This window comes from Anabrus simplex, chromosome 10, assembly GCF_040414725.1.
Source record: "Anabrus simplex isolate iqAnaSimp1 chromosome 10, ASM4041472v1, whole genome shotgun sequence".
Classification (NCBI taxonomy): Eukaryota; Metazoa; Arthropoda; class Insecta; order Orthoptera; family Tettigoniidae; genus Anabrus; species Anabrus simplex.
The window spans coordinates 17,160,963-17,188,039 of NC_090274.1; the positions used below are offsets into that span (position 1 = coordinate 17,160,963).

Here is a 27,077-nt window from a genome sequence, read left to right on the forward strand (position 1 = left end):
AAGTTTCATTTTTTTTCATTGACATGCTTGTTGTGACTTTGTGATCGACACGTGTTGTGTTTGTGTGTTTCAGGAGGAGTCCCGAAGCACAGCTCCGAGCAAGACGGGCGAGAAGAAACGCTGGATCCACGATCCTAACAGTGAGTATTCCTGTGGTTTATGGATCAGTGTCACGTGTTAATGTTTATCACAGTATGGCTCCTTCTGACCTTCCCTCGAATCCCACTGTCGGGAGCCCTGAAGATGGTTTTCCATTTTCACAGCAGGCAGATGCTAAGGCCACGGCTGGTTCCTTTCCGCTCCTAGACCTTTCCTGTCCCATCGTAGCCATGAGACCTACCTGCGTGAAATGAAAATCCACAGCCTGTTTCCAGTCATTCGACCGGGTCTGGAATGGAATGAATGAAGCCCCCATCTTGCGGCGAGGATAGGAATTGCGCCGGCTGCCGAAGTTTAGCGCACTCCTCTACTTGGGAGCTGCCCTCAGGGAGAGTTACATCGCATTAAGCGTCATAACACAGTGAGATCTTTATTAGCGGGCAGTCTCAAAGAAAATAGGCTTGAGGATCATGAAGTATTCCTCTGTGTAGCAGAAAGTGGAATAAACCGCCGTATTTATATAATTGCCAACAACTGGTGACAAAACTAAGCAGAAATCATTGACCCTATGGAAAGGTTCAAAGACTCTGTTTCCCAACCAGATGACGCAGATAAAGAACAGGATATATATGCACCAGCAATACCGTACTTCCTGAGAGCCTGCAGTGTCAGGAACGTACGAGTGAGAGGAATGCTGCTGATGGTCATGCTTGTTGTTTAAAGAAGATCCAGGTTAACGGCCCCTCATAATGGTACTTACTGCTAGTGAAGTAGAACCATGCTATTCCGCAAGTTGCGGTACTAATCAAAAGTAGCGTAAACTCACGGTGTTCCAAATATTATAGTACTACTCACGAGTATTGTACGTCGCAGAGCTAACGCAGACCTATGGCGTTTCTCACATAATGTAGCCATTCGTAAGCAATGCAAACCCATGGTGTTCCTCACTTTGGTGTACTAATCACAAGTAGTTTCATGGTTCTAATTCAATTATCCCTCGGTATCCCCTTTTTGTCGCCTCTTACGACAGGCAGGGGTTACCGTGGGTGTATTCTGTGTGCTCGAGGGACCATCCCCAGAACTGTTGTCGAATGGCAACAATCGTACAGACTGGGCAGAAATATGCATATATATTGCTAGTGGCTTAACGTCGCACCGACAAATAGGTCTTACGGCGACGATGGGACAGGAAAGGCCTAGGAGTGGGAAGGAAGAGAGAGTTGGAACTTGTTCATTGGCCTGATGACTTTCGTCTTCTTATTCTTCCAAAATCTCTTCATGACTCACTTTCTCTTCCGTTCTTCTGACCGCTTTGTACCAGTCCTGCTGCTAGTTTTGACCACAAATGTGCGTTTATTTACTGTACTGAGGTCCTGAAGACTTATGATATCTTCCCCGATGTTCAATTCATTCAGGTCTCCTCTTGTTTCCTCGAGCTAATTTATTCTCCTGTTTTGGGAATTTATTACATTGAATAACCTTTTTGTGAGTATTATTGTCCACCTTAAAATGTGTCCAGAAATGTTCACACGACTCCCCAGTAGTGCATTGATGAAATTGTCTGTGTAACTATAGAGGTATACAGTTCCCCTTTTGATTCAATATCTTCAGTTTTAAAATGGCCTCCTAAAGTTCAGGTGAAAATGAAGTGGCGTTTGGCTTTTAGTGCCGGGAGTGTCCGAGGACATGTTCGGCTCGCCAGGTGCAGGTCTTTAGATTTGACCTGCGCTTCGGGATGAGGATGAAATGATAATGAAGACAACACATACACCCAGCCTCCGTGCCGGGGAAATCAACCAATGATGGTTAAAATTGCCGATCCTGCCGGGAGTCTAACCCGGGACCCCTGTGACCAAATGCCAGCACGCTAACCATTTAGCCATGGAGTCGGATTAAAGTTAAGGTTTCTGATGCATATTATTATTATTATTATTATTATTATTATTATTATTATTATTATTATATATAATTCACAATTTTATAATTGGGTTTATGAGCTTCTTCGGTACAATGTACATGGAAGAAGTACTATTTAGTACATACGCACATATGCTTCATACATATCGGTATATACTTAACATTGCTGACAAATAGACTTGACAGATATTTGAGAGATTTACTATATATAAACGGTCAAAATTATAAGTGGACGATTTTCATTAGTCCTGTGTGTATGGTGGATGGTTCCTTACTATATGGCAAGTGGCCAGTATTGCTTCTTTTTGTAATTCTCTGTAAGTGAGAGGGTGGAGATTAAGGGCTTCAATGCTCCTGTGTAGTGTCTTTGGTATAATACCATTACATCCAATCACTACTGCAATTATGATAACATTGTTGAGTTTCCACATGGTTTTTATCTCTGTGGCCAGATCTGTATATTTGGAAATCTTCTCTGTATGTGTTGATTGAAGGTTGTGAGTATTAGGGCATGCTATGTCAATTATGAAGCATATTTTCTTGTTTTTATCTATAAAAGTTATATCTGGTCTATTGCAGGTAATAGTTTTATCAGTGATGATACTTCTATCCCAGTAAATTTTGTCATTTTCACTTTCCAAGACTGATTGAGGTTTGTACTTCCAATATGCCGTGGTACAATGGATTAGGTTATTTTGTCGAGCTAATTTCTGGTGAATGATTTTTGCAATTTGGTCATGTCTGTACTTGTAGTCTGTGTTTGCCATTATTTGACAACCTGAGGTTATGTGCTGGATGGTTTCTGTAGTTCCTTGTGGCACTGACTTGATCTTGTATGGCGAACATGAAGCCCTCTGTTTCTGGGTATATATCCGAGTGTGTCAGCCACTCATGCGACGCGTGTTTGTCGATATATGGCTGATTTAACTCATTTGGATACCGCCCATGAAGAGGTTTCTTCTTCCATAGAACTATCTTTTCCTCATTTGTGGAGAATGACATTGTAAGTGAAGCCGAGGTGTTCATATTGAGGGGTGTAAAACCGTTATCTGCTACAAGCATTGCACTATGTAGGGCAGATGTTTCTGATTTATGTTTGAAGTAGCACTTTAGTGATGTAATTTGTTCATTGTGTAATTTCTCAAGGTCTGTTAGTCCACTACCACCACCAGAACGAGGCAATAAGAGTCTTTCAGAGGCTGATTTTGGATGATGCATGTTGTGTTTTGTCAGTAACACATCCACTTTCGTTTGAAGATTATTATTATTATTATTATTATTATTATTATTATTATTATTATTATTATTATTATTATTATTATTATTACATACATACATTATCATTATAGACTGTTATGCCTTTCAGCGTTCAGTCTGCAAGCCTCTGAGAATTTACTAAACGTCGCCACAATCCTCGATTTGCAACTAGTGTTGTGGCCTCATTTAGTTCTATACCTCTTATCTTTAAATCGTTAGAAACCGAGTCTAACCATCGTCGTCTTGGTCTCCCTCTACTTCTCTTACCCTCCATAACATAGTCCATTATTCTCCTAGGTAACCTATCCTCCTCCATTCGCCTCACATGACCCCACCACCGAAGCCGGTTTATGCGTACAGCTTCATCCATCAAGTTCATTCCTAAATTAGCCTTTATCTCCTCATTCCGAGTACCCTCCTGCCATTGTTCCCACCTGTTTGTACCAGCAATCATTCTTGCTACTTTCATGTCTGTTACTTCTGACTTATGAATAAGATATCCTGAGTCCACCCAGCTTTCGCTCCCGTAAAGCAAAGTTGGTCTCAAAACAGACCGATGTAAAGATAGTTTCGTCTGGGAGCTGACTTCCTTCTTACAGAATACTGCTGATCGCAACTGCGAGCTCACTGCATTAGCTTTACGACACCTTGATTCAATCTCACTTACTATATTACCATCCTGGGAGAACACACAACCTAAATACTTGAAATTATCGACCTGTTCTAGCTTTGTATCACCAATCTGACATTCAGTTCTGTTGAATTTCTTACCTACTGACATCAATTTAGTCTTCGAGAGGCTAATTTTCATACCATACTATTATTATTATTATTATTATTATTATTATTATTATTATTATTATTATTATTATTATTATTATTATTATATTAAGATGACAGTTGCGGAACTAAATGAGGTCACAGAACTAGGTGTAAAATGGTGGACTAGAGGGCGCTGAATAAATTCGCGTAGTCTTGGAGACTGAACGGTGGTCAACAACTCCATAGGCTTTCACTATGAAGAAAAACAAAGAAGGGGAAAGAGAACAGGCTACGAGGGACTGAATGCATCTATATTCATTTACTAAAAGGGCTTCTAAAAATGTGCAATGGTCACTTGACAAACGTGCACGATACAAGATACAGGGCGCTGTTGCTGCCTCTAATCACGCACGCCTCCTCCACATAATGGACCTCAAGAGGTTTGTTTTCAAACGTTAAGCGATTGTGTTCGTGCCAAGCTGTGCGGATCATTTAACAGTCTGGACCAAGAAATAGTCTAACCGTGGTGCCGCGACCACTCTGTGACCAGCAAAACAAAGAGCGTGGGGCTGGACCTCGCAAACCTAACATCGGCCGAGGTGGGACCTAGAGGGGCATCCCCCGCCCCACCCCACTTTATATGGAGACCCCTGGTAGTCGCCTCTTGCGGCAGGCGGGGGATACCTTCCTGTCTTAAAAAAAAAAAACAGTGAACAAAAATCGCAGCTACACTTTTCTCAATATCTGAATTAAACATTCTTCCGTAATATTAATTGTTCTCAAAAACTGTTTTTTTCACACCATGCAAATGCTGGGGCTGTACCTTAATTAAGGCAACGGCCGCTTCCTTCCCACTCCTAGTCCTTCCCTGTCCCATCGTCGCCATAAGACCTATCTACGTCGGTGCGACGTAAAGCAACTAGCAAAAAAAAAAAAAAAAAAAAAAAAAAAAACTGCTTTTGTAGAAATGAATCGATCTATACTGGGAAAGTTCATTTTGATTACTTCTCTGATGAGCTGAGCTTTTTGTTTTAATTCCATCTTCTATAGTTTTATAACTGAGATGTCTACTTTAGTGCCGGGGTGAGTGGCTCAGAGGGTTGAGGCGCTGGCCTTCTCACCCCAGCTTCGCAGGTTCGATCCTGGCTCAGTCCGGTGATTTTTGAAGGTGTTCAAATACGTCAGCCTCGTGTCGATAGATTTACTGGCACGTAAACGAACTCCTGCGGGACTAAATTCAGGCACCTCGGCGTCTCCGAAAAACTTCAAAGAAAACAGTGGAACGTAAAAACAATAACTATTGAATTAGTTTCTTTTAATTCTTTGTCTTCAACTTGTATATATTGTGAACCACGCTTTCGTTTGAATGAACATTATTTTATTTTTGGGTCATTGCCTTATTGTATTACTTGTTAATTTATGTTTTAATTGTTTTATAAAAGTATAAGACATTGCGAATTAGATCCACTGACTATTTTAAATTCATAATCATTTTAATCATTATAGTTTTTGAAAATTGTACTCGTTTTTCTTCCTCGGACTCTACCGCCTCAAAGGCAGTGAGACTTTGGGTCGGGGTTACAACAGGGGTGGAGGACGAGTACCTTGCCCAGGCGGCCTCACCTGCTAATGCGAACAGGGGACTTGTGGAGGGATGAGAAGTACGGAAGGGATAGACAAGGAAGTGCGAAGGAAGGGGCCGTAGCCATAGACACCATCTCAGCATTTGCCTGGAGGAAAAGTGCGGAAACCACGGTAAATCACTTCGAGGATGGCTCAGGTGGGAATCAAACCCTCTCCACTCATTTGACCTCCCGAAGCTGAGTGAACCCATTTCCAACCCTCGTACCATTTTTCAAATTTCTTGGTAGAGCGAGTAATCGAACCCGTGCCTCCGGGGTGTGGCAGCTAATCACACTAACCACTACACCACAGAGGCGGACGAAAACTGTACTCTGTGGATAAATTTCAAATTTTAGTCTATCCTTTAATTTTTTTAATCTTTTATCATTAAATGCCAGTGACCTAGATATTACATTCCTTTAAATAATAATAATAATAATAATAATAATAATAGTACCGAGCTCGATAGCTGCAGTCGCTTAAGTGCGGCCAGTATCCAGTATTCAGGAGATAGTAGGTTCGAACCCCACTGTCGGCAGCCCTGAAAATCAAATGCTGGGGCTGTACCTTAACTAAGGCCACGGCCGTTTCCTTCCCACTCCTAGCCCTTCCCTGTCCCATCGTCGCTATAAGACCTATCTGTGTCGGTGCGACGTAAAGCAACTAGCAAAATAATAATAATAATAATAATAATAATAATAATAATAATAATAATAATAATAATAATAGTCATGACGAGGCTTCCCGATGCCCGCTTTCTATAAACTGATGTTCCCAGATTCACTAATTCTCTCTACCAACAGGATTGTTGCACTACCTGAGGTTGATACTGGTTGTTACTCAACGGTTCCTATCGTATTGTTGGACGCATCCTCTCCACCACACATCCAGACCCACAGGTCACCAATGGGAGTCAACCAGGTGTCTCTCATTACCATTCTACTGTTTACTTGTAGACTCAGAACAAGGGAGCCATGTACACGAGAACCGAAACTGGGCGAGAGTTTGTCGCGATGTCTTGCTAACGACATACGAGCAATCAGGTATGTTCCTCACTCTACCTTGAAGCACTCAAGTTGTCCATTCCATTTCCTGAAATGACGCACAGTACCATTATCTCCGTAGGGCATTGGACTAGTGTTATCGTTACATATGAATTATTGTTCCTCTTTCTTCGTTATGCCCAAATAAGGAGCATGATTGAACTTATTTATCTGATGTCGCTGCTTGTTTCTTCTCCCAAAATCTCTTCATCTTCTCGCTGTGCCTTTTCTTGCGATCTTCTCAGCAGTTTTTGTTAGATGATGTTTAAACCTGTGATTGTCGACTCATTTTCTGAACTTAGACCTGTCTAACACAACGTGATCTGAAGATCTTTTCCAACTTCCAGCTATTATTATCAACAAATACGTCGCAATAGGGAAACATTCCGGTGGCAATGGTCATCTACAGTAGTGTGATAGTAAAGCAAAGTAAAAACATAATTGCCCATCAACGACAACAAGACCTACAAGAGTACAACAAGCATTTTTTTTTTTTGGCTATTGGCTTTACGTCGCACCGACACAGAAAGGTCTTATGGCGATGATGGGATAGGAAAGGCCTAGGAGTTGGAAGGAAGCGGCCGTGGCCTTAATTAAGGTACAGCCCCAGCATTTGCCTGGTGTGAAAATGGGAAACCACGGAAAACAACGAGCAATTTCGTGCAAAGAAAATATTATAAGAAATACTAATGGTTTAAGATTCTAAATCCAGCAGGGAATCACAAATTCAGTGTCTGTCATTTATAACTTTTACTTTCCACTTACACTAGTACTAATGATCTTCTTAATCAAACCCCGTGTGGGACACTATCCGCTACCTGACTCTGGCCTTGACCTCTCTTGGACAACTCTGTTTCTCTTCCTTCCCTGACGTTCCGAGGTTTACGAGATTGAGGAAATGTCGTTTTAGCTGCTACCTACCTTTTACCGATCTCTTCATTTTCAGAACGATCGGAATTAATTTCAATAGAGCATCATTGTTCACTACCACCACGAGATACACTACCAATAGTTTTTACGATAAAAGAGAGTATTTCATTAATCCCATGACCACTCATTGTAGGTCGGCAGAACGGGGCGATTGAACTGAGATCAAAATAATTAACTAACTTGGCCACGCGAGGGATGAGCTCTATAATCAATAACTCGCTAGTCGAGATACGTCATCGCCAAATGAAGCGTCGATAGTAATACAAAGAGGAGATTTAAAAAAAAAATGTGAAGACTGCCTCTGTGACGGCACAACTCTGTCCACTCGCCTGGTCAAAGGCTTGTTGCTGCGAGTTGCCCATCTGATCTCCTCTAGCTGTCCCCCAGCCGTTGTAACTCAGACTGCTAGAATCTTCTTTGGATGTTTACATTATCCTGTATTGTGGATTCAAGATACCTGACTACCGAGTGATTTAACTTTGTCAGCTGCTATTCGGGAGATAGAGGGTACGGATTCCAGTATCGGCAGTCCTGAGTATGGTTTTCCGTGGTTTTCCATTTTCAAACCGGGCAGTCTGGGCGTTGCCTTTGATTAGTACCACTATTGGCCGGTTTTTCTCCAACTCTGTGTTAAATTTTACTTAACAAATGTTAACTATCAATTGTTATTAATTTAACACTTCGGTTGAAAGTGCCCTCTTTTACGAACACATTTCCAAAATTGGTCACGAAACCATCGTTAAGGACAAATTAACACATTTCCGTGAGATTTCTGAACGCATTTGGCGGTGAGCGTCTTTTGTTTCCTTACATAAAGCGCTCCTGGCGGTAGATTGGAATAGTATTCTGTCACAAATGGTTGACATTATTATAGGTTATGGTTAGCGGAGACCACTAAGATGTAAATATGTCAAGTAGGAAGCAACAAAAGCGTTATTATGATGAATGCGAGACGAATGTTCTTATAGATTTAATTTGAAAGTATGTGAGTGTGCCTGAAAAATGATAGAATGGACTGATATATCACAACATTCAACATATTCTTATATGAGTACAATCTAAGGATCCGGGAAAATGTGGTAATAAATCTTGAAAGATTTTTGGGCATTATTTTACTGCGCGGTAAATAATGTAACGCCTTGTTAATGTTACAGTGGGAGCATGAATTCTCTGCAGAATTCTACACACTCTTATCTTATACACATGAACGTAGTCACCTGCAATTACACGAAAAGAGTCTGAAGCATAGTATCCAAGAACTGTAAGCAACTGCTACACTGGAGACACTGATAAGTTTTAATCTGTGGGAAACTCTAACCTATTTTCAATTTCTTCTAGTACCGACTTTGGTAATGGGTATCTCTAATAAAAACCTTTCTTTGACAACTCTAAGAAGTCATTGTTTCTTAGTAGAGTCGTCCTTTGCCTTCTTCAGTTCATAATTAATAGTCTTCATACAGCAGTAAAGCTTCAAACTTTTGTCTTCTACATCCTACCATTTTTATATTTTAGCAGCTGTTAAAAGGTTTAACACAGGGCTGCTGCCCTGTTAATTTAACACACGTATTAACAATTTGTTAGAGTTAACAATTCTTGATGAGACGGCCATTTTGTTAAATTATATGTTAAGTTCTCTTAACAGCAGTGTTAACACTTAACGTTCGTTGAAGAAACTGGGCCTACATGAGCTACACCGTGGGTCTGCGTTACTCATTAGTACGTCTATATAAGAAATACCATGGTTTTACTTTACTAGCGATAAGTACCACTATGAGGTGCCGTTGACCTGGACTTTGGACCCCTTTACTCAACAAGCATAATCGATTCAGGATTGTGCCTTGGAAGCAGCCCCTTGGTCATTGTGTACTATTGTTTAAAGTGCGGGTCGGATCCACTGATTAATCATTGTTCATCGCCGTCTTTTTGAATTATAGTCAGTGGGTTGGTTTCGGAATTATTTTTAACTTTGGGTATTATAAGTTGGATCCGCTGATTACTTTACACTTATATTCACCCATTCATTCTTCATCATCAAGTTTTGATTTCTGGTCATTGAATGAATTTTGGAATTTTAAATTGTCATTACATTTCGTACCATTAGGGACCGATGACCTAGATGTTAGGCCCTTTCAAACAACAACAACAATCATCATCATCATCATCATCATCATCATCATCATCATCATCATCATCATCATCACACCTGGCAAATGCTCGGTCTGTGTCTTAACGAAGGCCAACGTCGCTTCCTTCCCAACCTTAATAATAATAATAATAATAATAATAATAATAATAATAATAATAATAATAATAATAATAATAATAATAATAATAGTTTAATTATTTTACGTCGCACTAACTACATTTTTATGATTATCGCAGAAGCCGACGTGCCGGAATGTAGTCCCGTACGAATCCTTTTACGTGCCAATAAATCTATCTATACGAGGCTGACGTATTTGAGCACCTCCAATTACCACCGGACTGAGCCAGGATTGAACTTGCCAAGTTGGGCTCAGAAAACTAGCGCCTCAACTGTCTGAGCCACTCAGCCTTAGACCTTGCCTATAAGACCTGTGCGACGCAAAAGGAATAGAAGAAAGGAAGCTATTTCTTGTCATTAGTTCGTTACTGAATATTCCAGCAGGTCATTTGCAACACAAGCAGTATATCGTCCATGCAGACCCCTGATTCAGATCTACTTTAACAACAAATTGTTCTGTATTTCCACAAAAGCTTCTCACAGCCATAATTATCCTAGTGGGTTCCAGTAATGGATCAAGAATTAGACTGACATTAAACCATCTCCTTGTTTCATTGTCTGCCCCCCTGGAGGTTATGCGGCACGCGCTACAGTCGTGCACGCTGGGTGGTCTATGCTCCATACGTGCTTGTTCACCATTCTTGCAGCGTGTTCCACTGAATGTGCTTTAGGCTATGCTACGTCATAATAAGCAGTTAATTTTCTATATATGCGGCCCATTTCCTTCGAGTGTTTATATTGATACATTCGTAAACATTTCTGCGCCAACATATCTTCATTTCAGGATGTTATGCCTTTCAGCATTCAGTCTGCAGGTAAATTAACTATTTCCTCCAGAATATTTTATTTATGAGTAGCTCCGTGACCTCGTTAAGGTATTATTATTATTATTATTATTATTATTATTATTATTATTATTATTATTATTATTATTATTATTATTATTATTATTATCTTTCGTTTCACCCTGTTTGAGGTACGTTGAATCAATCATTTATCTGTGTGTTGTTCTTTTCTTAGTGCCCTCAATTTATTCATTCTTTGTGATCTACGTTTCCTCTCGTCTTGCGATATAATAGGTTTGGCTTTTAATGTAGATTTGTCTTGGAACTTTATATATTCGTCTTCGCTGTTCAATCAAATACTGAATTTTCTTTAACTTTTATCTCTACTAGGTCTTTTTCAGTTTCTTTAAACCAGTCGGGTTTTATTTTGCGGTTGCGGAAGAACTCAAAGATGTCTTTGGTTCATCTATTAAGATTTGATTCTGAGAAGATGACCGTAAAATTTTAATCCTTCTTTTTCACATAGTATCTGAGAGTTTTTCAATTTTCTTGTAGAGTGTTTTATTCGTGATGTATATTATCTTATTGGCCTGAAGTTTTGATCCTATGACCTTTATTAAAATTTCCCTTTCCCTTAGCTCGAGTTTCTCCATCTAACCTTTACAGTTCCTGTTTACTATTTCTGCTGCGTAGAGTGCTTATGTTGTAATCACTATTATTATTATTATTATTATTATTATTATTATTATTATTATTATTATTATTATTATTATTATTATTATTATTATTATTATTATTATTATTATTATTATTATTAACAATAATACGTGATGGTATCTATATATTAAAAATTTATGAAAAATAAAGTCATTCTATCCGGTCAATTTCCTTCATTTTTTAACTGAAAGGTATTCATTCATGCACAGATTTGTCATCGGGTACTATAAATCACTTAACTTTCGCCTTCCTCAAATTATTTGATTTTTCAATTTTTTGTCTATTTGATGCAATCATATTTTTTGTTCTAATTGAGATACGGAGTTCGTTTTTGCCTAAGAACACTAAGTGGATCAAGCTCTTTCATTTCAGCTCTTAACTATTCAAATTGGTTGATTCTGGGGAAAGTTATGAGTGCACATTCAATTTGACGTCTCATTTCTTCAACATTTGTTTCTCATTGAAGCAATCACATCTTTCCTTCTAATTGAGGTATGCAGTTCGTTTTGGTCTAAAAACACTCAGTGGATCAAGGGCTTTCTTTTGAGGTAATAACTATTTAAATTGGTAGATTTCGAGAAAAGTTATGAGTACATTTGTCACCGTGATGAAGATCTTTGAAGGACGGTTAAAAAATGGGACGTTTAATTAAATTTCTTTGTGTGATGTGTTTTCAAGTGTTTAGTTGACATAATATTACATTCTATTACCACAACAGATCATATGCTTTATTTCATTAACTTGAAACTTTGCAAATACATCCGTGAGGATAGTAACGAACAACACCATACTTTGTACATTGCGGGCGGAGCCAGCGGGAAGCTGCTAGTAACTAACAAACTTAACATTAATAATACGAAGTCATATGAACAAAATAAAATGAAGACATAAACTACATAACAAATATACGGCAAAGGAATGACAAGAAAACAATTACAAGAAATTATATCAAAGCAATAAGCTGCACGATAACTAAAGAGGATACATATTTATTGAAAATGGTATTTAATTTCCGTTTGTGAAAATCAGATGATGGTAAACATGTCTTTCAATAAAATGTGTTGTGCAATGTTACCTAGCAACAGTGCCGGCTGTGATGAAGCCATAACGTGCAGCTCTCAAGGTACTGTTGCTAGGTTACACTTCCGTCGCACATTTTGTTACATTACAGTATTTTGTAACACAAATTTTCGGATGATTTCCACCTCTAGACTAACCATCAACCTCTGCTTCTCCTACTCTCGATGACAGTTCTCATTATCTACAGCTTCGTTAGCCTTTATCTCCTTATTCCGAGCAGCCGTTGTATCACCTATTTCTACCAACAAATACTTCACGTTCATGAGTAAGACATCCTGAGCCTACCCAGTTTCTTACTGCACGTCCGACCTTTACCAAGCTCGGATATGAAGTGAAATGGACGGAGTTTCAATGTAGAAATATTTCTTAACAAACGAAGTAAGAGTCCCTAGACTACAAAAAAACGTGAAATTAAGCAATTTCCTCAATTGTGCCGAAAGTTGAAGGGCTAAAAGGCCCGAAAAGGTTTCAAATTGTGAGTCTTGGATAGCTCTATCAAAGTTTTTAAAGTTCAAATTTTGAAAATCACTTCCTGCCTAAATGCAGTTCCCGATAAACAAGTCTAAAATCGCTTGTTTCTTTACTCCTTATCTTTTTTATTCAAATCCTAACAAAATTAACTTATTTACATATTTTTGCCGTTATAAGTTCCTTGGTTCAATACCCTCAGACGTGTTTTGATTTTTTGAAAATGTCCACTTCGAATGTAGTTATAAGGGCTTAAGTGAAACAATGCATTGACTCACATTAGCGCTCGTTGTAATCTAACTGACCGGATAACGATGATTAAGAAAAGGATTATAATTTTTAGAAATAAATAAAGAACATATTCTCATACTTTATTATATTTTACTTGCCTAAAATTCGTAGCTCATATCCCTAGGATGTTTTCAACATTGAGTTGCTTGCCTCAAGGGCTAGAACTGTGGACAACCTCATCAGAGGAGTTAATTAATAGACCTGGGATTTTAAGGCAAATGCCTATTTTGTTCCTAGGGGGGAGAGCCAGCTTAACAAAGGAAAAAAATAGGTTAATATTCATTCGATTGTTAAATATGCTACAATTGTTGTTGACAATTGCTGCACATATCTCAGTATTGGCGTGCTTTCTGGCAACCAGAAGAAACTTCAGTAATGTCAAAATTTAATAATTTTAATATTGTAAAATAAAATATTCAAAATTTCCCGCCTTTTTAACAATATATCACTGTTTCCTTTATAAATTCCAAGTTTATAAGAATTTTCGTACTTTTCCTTTTCTAAAGTGTGTATCAAAACTCCAGCTACAAAATGAGCCTCAATCATTAACATAGACTGTGATTTGGATTTTTTTTGTCGCGTTTTCATTCCGAGCACCAGAAAATATTAATAGCTTCTAAAATAAAAATGTTATATAAAATCGAATTTAAATCCTATTGATCTGAATGAGGTACAGATTGTAGTACAACACTATGGGAGCAAACTCTGAAAAAATCATAATTATCCGTGAATCAGTAAGAGGGTTATGAAGGAAACCGTGATTTATTGTTAAAAAGGTGGGAAATTTTGAATATTTTATTTTTAAATGTTATAATTAGAATTTTGACATTATTGAAGTTGATTCTGATTGCTAGGAAGCATGCCAATACTGGGATATGTGCAGCATTTGTCAACAACGTTTGTAGCATATATAACAATCGAATGAATATTGGCCTATTTTCCCCGTGTTGAACATTAAAAAATATGTTGACGTTTTATGATCAATCCCTTACATTCATTATTGTATAGTGCCCTAAATTGCCTATATTGTACATTTAAAATAAAATTCAACAACTGCAATTTTTACAATCATATAATGTACATCCCTGAATGAAGAGCAGAACAGCGGAGGTTGGGTTTTAGGGGGAACAAGCAAGAGACAAGTGAGCTGGTCTGCTTCGGAAGAATCCAGGTTATTCAGTGCTGAAAAGGGTGCATTAGGTAATGGATGGGGAGAAGGTACACTTACGTAGAGAAATTGAACTGAAAAATTGAAAGACATTTTCCTATGTCCCTCGAACATATGCGAGTAAGGAGCGTTGCCTGACTGTGGAAAATCTGGAGAAGATTTTTGTTATGTACTATAAAGCAAGCTACGAATGTAAGTGCTGTAGGAATGTTCCTCACAAATAAACAAATACATATTCCGGTCGCGTTTACACAGTTATGGGTTGCCTACAGTGCTGTAATTGTGATCATTGATTTTAGTATTAAGGTTTAAGTTCAGTACTGATTATAATTTTTCATATAATCGTTAAGTGTTTTTGATAAATATCCTTTTTAATTCTGTCTTAATTTTGTAGTTATTTGTGTTAAGAATAGGTATACCACGTTTCTCGAAGTAAAAGAAAAATCACTTTACATTTTAAGTGTATTATAATATCTTAAAGTCCATTTTCTGCCTATTTTCTTCCAGAGCCTAAAATCCCGGGTCTATTAATGAGATGAAATGAATGACGTGATATACACTCTGGTCCAAAAAAATATCCCCACCTGCATGTTTTAAGGAAAAACATATTTTAAGAGAGTATTGAGAAAGAATTTGAATGCTTTATTTCAGAATAGCAATATACAGGGTTTATACAATATATGTGACATGCTTTAGTACTTTGTGTGACCACCTTTAGCCTTTTTGAGGGCTTATACTCCTTGTGGCATTGACTGAACAAGTTTTTCGCAAGTAGCAGGCTCAATTTCATGATACCACACTTCAACATTTTTTTCAATTAATTCTTTTCTGGTAGTGTAACAATGTTTCCTGAGTTTTGCTGACATAATAGCCCATAAATTCTCAATGGGGTTCATATCGGGTGAATTTGGGGCCCACCATAATCGCTGAATGCCGAGATCTGAGAAACATTGCTGGACAACCCTGGATCGGTGACAACTGGCATTGTTGTCTTGGAAAATGAACGGTCCTAGGTTTGCACCACTAAAATGGTCCCTAGCAGTATTCAAAACTTCCTTCTTAATGATGTCACAGTATGCCATTCCATTGATTGAACGCGTGCAAACTTTAATTCTTCCCACACCTTTGGAAGTTATTGCTCCCCACAGCATAACACTTTCACTAAATTTCTTAGTTTCCACAACACATTCCTTCTTTAACTTCTCTCTGGGCTCCATCCACAGTTTTACACCACAATCATTACCGAACACATTACATTTTTTTTTTGTCTGAAAAATTCACTCTACACCATTCCTCAGTTGTCCAATTTTCATACCACTCAACAAAAAAATTTCTGTCCTGGATATGCTTTTTTGTCAGGAGTGGCTTCTTTGCAGGCCTTTTCTTTTTTATGTTCATATCTGAGAGACGTCTTAACACTGTTTGGTGTGAAACGGAATGACCTAGATAATGTTGCAACTTGCATGAAAGCTGCCTGGAACTCAATATTCGTCCTTGTTTCGCTATTGCTTTCAGCGCCCGGCACAATCTTGGGCTGGCATTCTTCTGGCGACCACATTTATGCCTCAAACTTGTCATCCCTGTCTCCTTTTGTTTCTTTAAAACATTACTCACTGTTTTATGGTCAATGAATAACTTCCTAGCAATTTCCCTGTTGGATATTCCTTGGGAACTGAATGCAAGAATCATGCCATGCTTCCTTGGAGATAGGTCTTTCTTCCTCCCCATAACCTAAAAAAATCAAATAGCAATCTTAAAATCTCTCAAAATCCAGTAAGCTATGGGAAAACAATTCTATCTGTTGAGAAACAGAACAATAACTCTCTAAAAACTTACCAAATTGGCTTCTCTTTTTACAATTCAGCTTACTGAAGAACAACTGATAAGAAGTCAGACGGAAGTACAACTAGGGGTATATGGCGAGAATTTTGTGAACTTCAGGCATGTGTGTGCCATCTTGTGACCAAATATTGTAATGTCTCCTAGGCGCCGTATTTGAATGTGCCTCGGAAGCTGGTACCGAGTATATGACCAATATCAAGATAAATCTTATCACGTTGTTCTATCATTCACATTACTCCAATTAACCTATCAAAACTGAGCTTTTAATAACAAATACCACTTGAAGAGTGTCTTAACTTCATAGGAAATAAACTGATAGCACGAAAATGCTGGTACCAATGCAAGTCTGTTAGAAAATGAGGTTGAAATTGAAATATTGGGCCAGTATACGTAGTGGGGATATTTTTTTGGACCAGAGTGTATAATAGTAGGAAGGGAGAGGGTGAAACCCGGTGTCGGCACGTACCGTAAGCATGTTGCATAACACCAAGGGGCCTGCTGGAGATTTACGTCTCCATCCGACAGCGTTATGTGCCCTCACTCTACATGAGGTCCGGCTCTGTGGCTGAATGGTTAGCGTGCTGGCCTTTGGTGAGAGGGGTTTCGCGTTCGATTCCAGGCAAGGTGGGGAATTTTAACCATAATTGGTTAATTTCCCTGGCACGGGGGATGGGTGTATGTGTCGTCTTCATCATCATTTCATCCTCATCACGACGCGCAGGTTGCCTACGGGAGTCAAATCAAGAGATCTGCATCTGGAGAGTCGAACTTGTCCTCGGAAACTCCCGGCACTAAAAGTCATACGGCATTTCATTTTTACTTCATAAGTGCACTGCGGAGAGATTTGGCACGCAATCCAGTGATTAGAAATTGTATAGCATCACCTTTGCTACCCTGCCGGCCAACATTGTGATGGTGGGACTGGAACCGGCAAACCACGGCCTTAACGATTATAACCACCAGGCGGGCTCAGTTTTTATTCACGTGTAGCAAATGAGATGACGAGCAGTCAGCAGACCTCGTGGCCTGTTTTATCATGCATAAAAGTGAGATTTTATCTGCTTTTAAATTAATTTTATTGTTAACTACGTTTTATTTTGATAACTATAGTTTCTTGTTAAGTGTATTTTAATGTGTTTTCTTAACTTGAATGGTATATATTATTGTACTTCAAGGCAATGTCTTATTCTATCTTAATCTATTTTCTCTATCATTTGTTAAGAAAATAAGGCATTGGTTAACAAAAAGTGAGTTTTGGTGGATATCTAAGACAACTGAAACATTTGATTCAAATTTTGCAAACCATTCTTGAGATACGAGGGTTGAGGCAAAAGTCATGGCAACTATTTTTTTTCTTGAAGATACCAGTCCGGTTGGAAAATGTGACATATACAGACGAAAGTACAAGCTGTTAACTACATGTGTGGACAATGAATAGCACTGAAATATCGTAACACACTAATTTATTACGGTAGTATACAGGGCAATATGGCCTTACCGGTTCAAAAGAATGACAACACAGCACACATAAAGTTGGCATGACAAACCTGGGCCTAAAGACCCTCAAGGTAGTCCCCTGCTACTGACACCACGATGTGGGAGGCGCTCAATACCATCTGCCGCACCATGTGTAAATCGGGTCACCTGTTGGGCGCACAGCATTAGCAATGTCCTCTCGTTTTGCAAACCGCCTACCACGTGGTGGTTCCTTAATCTTTCGAATGAGATCAAAGTCACAGGGCGAAATGTCGGGAGAGTACGGTGGGTGCTCCAATTCTTCCCATCCCCAACGTCGCAGTAGCTGCCCTACACACGTCCTTGCTGAAACTTTCCTATCCACCGTGCTACTGTACGGTATGGTAGGGCATTATTCCCAAGGGCTTCCACTAATTCACTGTGACATTCCATCGCATTTCTCCCTCGGCTATTTTGATGTAAGCGCGCTGCTCAACACGGGTTACTTCCTTCTCGCACGACACTCGCCAACTGACTGATTTCACAGTCCTCGCTGCGCTACTACCAGCTATCACAGAGCCATCTGTTGTTTAGCATACACACATGAAGATGTTCGGCTTCGCATGAAAAATAATGATAAACAATAATGACAATTTTCGATGACCGTTATTCCACGAAAAGTAAAAATTTGTCAACATCTTCAAAACCTGACGTGATAGAACAAAACGGTTATCAGACATGAAATCAATTCATAATCATTTTTATCATCGTTTGTTTTAATTTCTATTCAGTGGATTCATTTTAAAATTTTAATTATCGTTCCAGTTCATTCCACTTCGTACCGTTAGGCGCCGATGATCTAGATGTTAGGCCGCTTTAAACAACAAGCATCATCGTATAACAAATAAATAATTAATTTTCGCGAAGCGTAGTGGTTCAGACGGTAGAGCGATTATTTTCTCAACCCATGTTGGCAGCTTCGATCGCGGAAGTGCTGAAATACGTCAGCCTCATGCGGCAGTATTGTGGCACATCGGCATCCCCGAAAACAGCAAGAGTAGTTACTGCTACGTATCGTTATCAATAGAGTCCGTACTTTTAGGCAGTGTCAGGTTAGAATGCAAAGTTACCGAGACGAATATACTGCAGCCTGGAGAACTGTTGTGCTTTGAGCTTTGCATAAACTTTAGGGGCTCCGGCCTTCAAAACCTTTAGAATTTCTATTACTGTTGCTACGTTACGCAACATCAGGCTAGATGGCAGATCTCTCCTGGGGTAAGCTTTAATTCATTTTGACAAGGAAACACCAAATGTGTCACGAGAGATCTGACACTGTACGTCATCCTCTGTTGCGATCTTGGACACTACCAGTGACCAGGGGGGAAATGAGGCTCTGTATTCTTCACAAATCTAATACAGTGTGGGTTGGACGAGGGGAGATACCAAGTGGTAAAGTGACTGAGGTGATGACTGCGCTGTTTCTTGACCTCTAATGACCGTATAGTTCAGGCTGAAAGGAAGGCGAACGCTCCTCCATTGAAGAGAGAAGCGATTGGAGATAAGATTGTCACAGAAGCGAACGTCCATTTGTTAACTGTACCATTGTGTGTCAGAACAGTCGCAGCAGAACAGACGTACACCCTTAAAGGAATGGTCAGTCAGAGACAGGATAGGTTCGCCTTTCGCTAGCTTAAATTTAACAGAATTAACTTCTTTAATAGGTACTGAAATAAAATGGTGAACGCTCAACATACATTCATGAAATGATGTGCAAATGTTTAACAAGTCTAAAATATTTATCATATTTGCATCTAAATGAGGTTTACCCCATAAATACTACAATTCGTTTGTTTTGATGAAATAATCTGAAAGATTTACTCCATATATTCCTATGGAAAATATTTTTCGTATCCATTTTTATAACTTTTGCACTGCTATTTATTTTTTAAGTGAACTTACTGTACTTGCCTCAAAGTGAAGAAGTTAGGCCGTGTTTATGAATGATGATGACAACCTTGTACAGAACTGAGCAGCAAGTATATAAGAGAGTGGAGTATTTACAAAGAGAACATAAAAGCTCATCATGTTAAAGAATATGTGATGTCTAGATTATTATTATTACTCAGTACGCTTCTTTTGCATCTGAATCCATCTTCGATAGTGATTTCACACACTGACTCGCCCCTCCACCGCCAGATGTTGAATTATTTCAAAGCTCAAACAAGATAATTGTGTACCCATTATAAATTACCGAGACTGAATCTTGAAATTACTCCGTCTGAAACTCGTGCCACATGTGTAGAGTTGATCTGAACGGAGTTAGTATTTCGGTTAAAATAACATTTATTTTTCCTTCTACTTTGTTATTTTTTGAAAGAAACAAACCAATGAGTATATTTCAGTGAATCTTCGTAGTTGTGTGAATATTACCCGTTCAATAGTTTGTAACATAAAACAGGTTCGATCCTGGCTCTGCCCGTTGGAATTTGAAGGTGCTCAAATACGTCATCCTCGTGTCGGTATATTTACTGGCACGTAAAAAAACTACTGCGGGACTAAATTCCGACACCTCGGCGTCTCTGAAAACCGTAAAAATAGTAGTTAGTGGGACGTAAAGCACATAATATTATTATTATGTCAAATAAAACAAACCCCATTTCAAGAGACCTCTACTGGTCGAGCTGACCGTGGTTCGAACCCCACTGTCGGCAACCCTGAAGATGGTTTTAGATGGTTTCTCACTTTCACACCAGGCAAATGCTGGGGCTGTATCTTAAGACCACGGCCGGTTCCTTCTCACTCCTAGCTCTTTCCTGTCCTATCGTCGCCATGAGACCTAAAGAAAATTGTAAAAAAATGAAAAATGAGATCGCTGCTCAGTTCGAAGGCCTGCAGATTGTGAGGTGTCGCGTGGTCAACGCAAAATAATCCTCTCGGCTGTTATTCTTGACTTTTGACCGTTGTCGCTATCTCACCGTCAGATCGCTGCTCAGTTGTTCTCACAAAGGTCGAGTGTATCTCAGACCATCTCTGATCTGGCCGGAAATCGAACCCAGCACCTCCGGCTAAGAGGCAGGCTCGGTAAAGAATGGTCGGCCTCCCCGTGACTACTATGGGGTCGCGGGGTGTTCACACTAGCCTTTAACGCTTAGAATGATGAACACTGCTCTAAGTGTGCTTATGGATGCTGCAACGGGTCATCTGTTGGTAGCACTGCACTACCGGCTTGGTGACAAAACGTAGTTAAAGATGGAGGGTCGACTTGAGCAGTGGTCCGAGTTCTCAATGCGATGAATCTGCCTCCTCTGAAAAGACAAACGAAGTGCTTAATTTATAGGCCATTTAAAAACTGTGGCTTCAAATAGAAGAGAAATAAAAGAACAACTAGAAGAATGAAATCAGAAAACAGAAATAATATTCAACAGTAGGTGTATTATAGGAAAGTATCACACGCCAATTCAGAGTTGATATGATTCATGAAAAAGATACCCAAATTATATGTATTTAATTTATTATAAAGTTTCGGAATTTTATTAAGAGGAGAATTTTTATGGGTTTTTGTGTGGGACTTAATGTAAAATAAATTCTTGCACCTGCCAAACTTTTGAGGAACGTACAATGATATACTTCCAAGTAACTCTTCAGCATGAATTTTACTATTCAACACCAAAGTGTGATAACATTGTGGAGTAGGACAGAAATGTCGGGTACTCGTGTGAATGTTTCCAGTACATATAGATTAAGAATCTCCATGCTGATTGCCAATCAGCCATGTACACTGTGCCCATATCTACAGAAATACGCAAATTAAAGTTCTACCTTAGCCAATACACAAATGTTAATTAGAAACACAATTAGTGAAACATATTTTGGCCCTTTTGGGCTTTCTTCAATCTTGAAAAGAATAGAGTGTTTGAAAATAGTGCTCTGAATCTTCAATCAGAACACTGTGTCCGGAGTGGCAGACTCTCAACAGATGGCACGGCAGAGAAGTGATATTCTTCTCTTTTCGACTTTAAAATACAATTTTGGTAGTGTGCATAGATATTCAAGTGATGGCCGAAAGTACCGGACACTCATCCACGGTTAGACAGACATCAAGTGCTAAGTGAAGAACACAGTGAATCGAACCATACATTGTAACCGCTCGTACTACCTTCTTTGGCGACTATACTTCATAAATTATGAAGGTGACTTCTCTGCAACACGATATTCTCACACTATTGACATTTCTACAAAACTTCAAGAACAAGTGTTTTATATAAATCTTATTTATGTTTTTAGTTATGGTTTGTTTCTTACGATATAAAGCAGTGTGACTCTTCAAGATCGTTCCATTGTATAGACTTTCAATGTGCTGCTTTCTCTATATTCGTTTCTACAGTCTACAGTGACAAGAATCGAGGGCTACGACAAAGAAAAAAGAAGCAGCAATCCAGAAAGGGGTGCGGAAAGGCTGCAGTTTGCCCCCCCCCCTCCTTTTCAATGTTTATATAGAATAGGCAGTAAAGGAAATCAAAGAAGAACTTGGAAAGGGAATCACAATCCAAGGAGAGGAAATAAAATCCCTGAGATTTACCGATGATATTGTTATTTTATCTGAGACTGCAGAAGAACTGCAGAAGTTGCTGAATGGTATGGACGAAGCCTCGGGTAAGGAATGCAAGATGAAAATAAATGGGTCCAAAACGAAAGTAACGGAGTGCAGTCGAACGAAGGCAGGTGATGCAGGAAATATTAGATTAGGAAATGAAGTCTTAAAGGAAGTAGATGAATATTGTTACTTGGATAGTAAAATAACTAACGATGGCAGGAGTAAGGAGGACATAAAATGCAGACTAGCGCAAGCAAGGAAGAGCTTTCTTAAGAAATAAAAGAAATTTGCTCATTTCGAACATTGATATAGGAATTAGAAAAGTGTTTTTGAAGGCCTTCGTCTGGACCGTGGCATTGTATGGAAGTGAAACATAGACGACAACTCGCTCATAAAAAGAGAGAATAGAATATTTTGAAATGTCGTGTTACAGAAGAATGCTGAAGGTGAGATGGATAGATCGAATCACGGATGAACAGATACTCAATCGAATTGGTGAGAGGAGATCGATTTGGCTAAATTTGACGAGAATGATAGGACACATTTTAAGACACCCAGGACTTGTTCAGTTGGTTTTTGAAGGAAGTGTAGGTGATAAGAATAGTAGGGGTAGACCAAGGTACGAATATTAAAAGCAGATTAGAGCAGAAGTAGGATGTAGCAGTTACGTAGAAATGAAAAGGTTAGGACGGGATAGAGTGCCTTGGAGCGCTGCATCAAACCAGGCTATGGACTGATGACTCAAACAACAGCAGCAACTTTATGTTCTTTTCAAGATTGAAGAAGGCCCAAAAGGGCCAAGACATGTTTCACTAATTGTGTTTCTAATTAATATTTGTGTATTGGGTAAGGTGGACTTTTAATTGACATATTTCTGTAGATATGGGCGTAGTGTACGTGGCTGATTGGCAATCAGCATCGAGGTTCTAAAAGTATATGTACTGTAGTCATACGAGTAGCCGACATTTCTGTCGTACTCCACAATGTTATCACACTTTGGTGTTTAAACTTTGGAACAAAGACGTAAAAAGTGCATGATGATATTTTTTGTATAAAATATTGAATAGTAAAATTAATCAAGAGTTACTTGGAAGTATACCATTTTACGTTCCTCAAAAGTCTGGCAGGTTCAAGAATTTATTTTACATTAAGAAGTCCCACACAGAAACCCATAAGAATTCTCCTCTTAATAAAATTCTGAAACTTTATAATAAATTTGGATATCCTTTTCATGAATCAAATCAACTTTGAATTGGCGTGTGATACTTTCCTACAATACACATACTGTTGAATATTATCTCACTTTTCTGTACATGTCTGATTTCATTCTTCTAGTTGTTCTTTTATTTCTCTTCTTCTATTTGAATCCACAGTTTTTAAATGACCTATAAATTAAGCACTTTATTTCTCTTTTCAGAATATTATTTTGCATAATGCATCATGTTTATTTCGTACTCGTTTTAAGACTAATTATCATTCACTAATAACCACATGATTCATTAATTATACATATGCAATCAGTTACAATGTATTAGGTAATGTTTTCCCATTAACGCACTAGCACACTGATTTTGTAGATTAGTTTTCAATTTACTTGGATCACAGCTATTTGTAGGTTCTCATGGAAAGAATCATAAATGTTACCTTTAGATTCGTTTGGCATTTCAGTTGATATTCATGGTGTGGAAAATTCTGAACAAGTCAGGTATTTGCAACGTTGGGAAACATTTATAGCATTCATACCGGTCAAATAAGGAGGTTTTATGAGCTGCAGAATTGCCTAAGTCACAGAAAGAGAACATATTTGTCGTTTGCCACCTCCCTCTCCATTTCCACTCCTCACTTTTCGTTTTTTACTTGAAGCCAACTGTGCAACATCACTTTGATAATTTTCTAATTCACTGTCACTTTTCTCAGATTTTGCTGCTGTCACCACTACCCCTAAACACTTCTTCACAATCTGACATGTCTGACTTACCTCCGTTGTAGCTTCTGTTCAGAATTTCCGAAATATCATCATCATGATCATCATCACTGGCACGACAGCCCTCTGTGGGCATTGGCCTTCTGGAGAAGTTTTTCTTCATTCTTTCCTGTTAAGTGCAGAGCTCCTGCAATTCTTGATTCCAGTTATCTTTACATCTGATACAAGTTAGGTAAATCTAAACAGGTTTGCAGCTTGGTAAAGAGTCAAAACATTCCACGAACCAATTCTTAAGTCCTTTAAACGTTTGCAAGGTCTTCGTAAAGAGGCCAGGCCGGCTATTTCTTCTTCAGATTTCGTAATGAGAGTTTTTTTACAGAGTGGGTTGTCAGCCTAACGCCATCCCCCAGCAATCATGGACGGCCCATGTTTTCTTTCGGGGTTGTCTCCCTTAGCTGGTGGTTCCCCATTTTGAAGCGTCGGGAACATTTGAAATTGTTGTGTGATTGACAGTCTGGAAAGTTTTTGTTACATTTAATAAGTCGGCACAGGAAAATATGGTTTCTTTCTTAAGAAACCGTCCTGCTGAGTTGTTCGAAACCGCGGCGTCTTGACCAAGTCGTCTTAGGAATTTTGTAGGCATATGCTCTAATGTTTCTGCGATTTCATTTACTTTTTCCTCGTGAAGTACACGTTTTCTAACACTTCGCTTCTTATCGAGTAAGGAACCAATTCGTCTCAATATGTTTACGAGTTTCCGCACGGTCTCTCTATGCGGAGGGCGTACATCCGCAAACTGTGTTACAAATCGCCTAACGACTTCCCTGCAAGACTCTTTCACATCATGATCGTACATATACTAAATACCCTTTCCCCTACCGTGTACACATGTTGAGGTATTATGAGAATTATACCCCGAAGTAACACTTCACAACTCGAGAACAGTTGGAGCGACAATCAACACATAATACACGTTCTAAGCACGGACATGAACTGCGAAGTGCGGGCTCTCGCTGCGCTGTGTAGCGGGAAGTGATGAGTCAACGGGAGGCAGATAAGCTGGACGCGCTTGCCGACCAACCGATGAGACAAACTCACTGTAGAAATGACCAATCCCTCCATATCGAATTTGTCGATGATCGCCATCTCGATGCGCAGGTGCGTAGTACCAGCTGAAACTTTCATGAAGTAACTAAATATTTCGTGTTATTTGATAACTGGTGCATAACCAGTGTGGTAAAGATAAAGATCTTGTAATCTTCGATTCAGAAGGAAGCTGTCTCACGAAGTAAATGGCACAAAAATGTTCACCCGAAATAAAACATCTGATCACATGCACGAATCATCTGGATCGGTGGAAACGGCATATCGGTGTGTACTTTGGAGATACGATCCAAATCGCATGACCATCTCAACATGATTATGTACTGCTTCCTTCATACTTACTCAAAATGATGATAATGATAATGATAATAATAATAATAATCATAATAATAATAATTGTTACGGGGATACCCGTGGAGCAGAAAGAGGTTAAAGAAGGTGCCGGGGTGAATGGGTCTATATACAATATCAAAATTAATTTAAAACTCTAGCAAAGGTTATATTTCTTTAGAATTTCAAAAATCAACAAGTAACAACATAATAGGTACAATTAGCAGTCTTGAAACAAGAAGACTAGGAAGATCCAAGATTAGAAATCCTGGGCTTCAAGCCCCTAGTGTTACAATTCCAGAGATACCGGATCCAGTTTACAACTTCAATTCAAACAAGGAATCATTTCCTCAAGGGCAGAAATCCCCTAATTCAAGAGCACCTGCTCCCAAAATACAATATCTAGCCTTCCAGAGGCACCCATTACTCTTACAAAATTTTGGAAAAAGAGCTAACAGGCTCTCAGTTTCTTACGGCCCACTCAAGGCAACATTACATCAAAATTTACAATCTTTGGCATCTCAAGGCACAACTTACAAATTGAAAATAATTTTATACACGGGCATCTAGCACCCAACCTACAGGACCTTTGCGAAAAAGAACAGGTTAAATAAACGGGCGCGAACACAAACTGAATAGAGGAGTACCCTGCACTCCAGGTAATTAAAAAATTAAAATCCTACAGGACTCTCGGCCGATGAAACAGGGGATATTCCCAAACTACTGAGGTGGCTCGCATGGAAATTACTTTAACACATTACAGGATAACACAGTTACAAAAACTTAGTCACCTCAAACCAAGATGAAGGGGAGCTCGAGAGGGTAACTCACTCCCTATCCCCGATTTACAATTAAAGATTTTATGAAGTTTTTACATTAGCCGAAAGAAAAGTTACATTTTTGAAAAGTATTGCTATATAATTAAAGATTCGGACCTTCCCCTCGAATGAAGCTGTGGAGGTAGCAAGAAAGATTTTACGTGGCCATTACCTCATAGATGTTCTGTTGACCGAAGAAAGAGGCGGCCCCGCCTCCTGCCTTAGCACACACACAGAAAGACGATGATCAATTGACAAGGAAACATGAAAAGCTGCAGTTTATATACCCTCAGGGAAGGTTCGAAAGGATTCTGGGCTAATCCGTACACACCCTCTCAAGTTTTTTGGTTAAGTTCAAAAGTTACACTCAAAATCGAACAGGAAGCCTGTGATAGGTTGAAAATTAATTACATAAATTTTTGATTGGCTAGCTGGCGGAAAGAAAAGGAAGTGTTGCCAACCCAAAAATAAATGAACATAGATTCAGTTATGGAAAATCTTGGAATACGAAACTTCTTTAAGTTATAAGTTCTTCCACCTTGCACCAGAGTGCATGATCAATTTTTTGGTAGTGACATCTGCCGAAAAATGTCCAAACTCCTTGATG

General features: G+C 38.9%; 1 protein-coding gene across 2 annotated transcripts in view; it reads left to right on the top strand.

The window, feature by feature from the left end:
• Cow (Proteoglycan Cow) overlaps positions 1–27,077 on the top strand; it is a 309,533-nt gene that overhangs the window by 199,580 nt on the left and 82,876 nt on the right. For both annotated transcript variants that reach the window (XM_067154949.2, XM_067154950.2), the window contains exon 2: positions 74–140. In XM_067154949.2, coding sequence (XP_067011050.1) covers positions 74–140 — 67 coding nt within the window. The remainder of the gene's footprint in view (positions 1–73; positions 141–27,077) is intronic.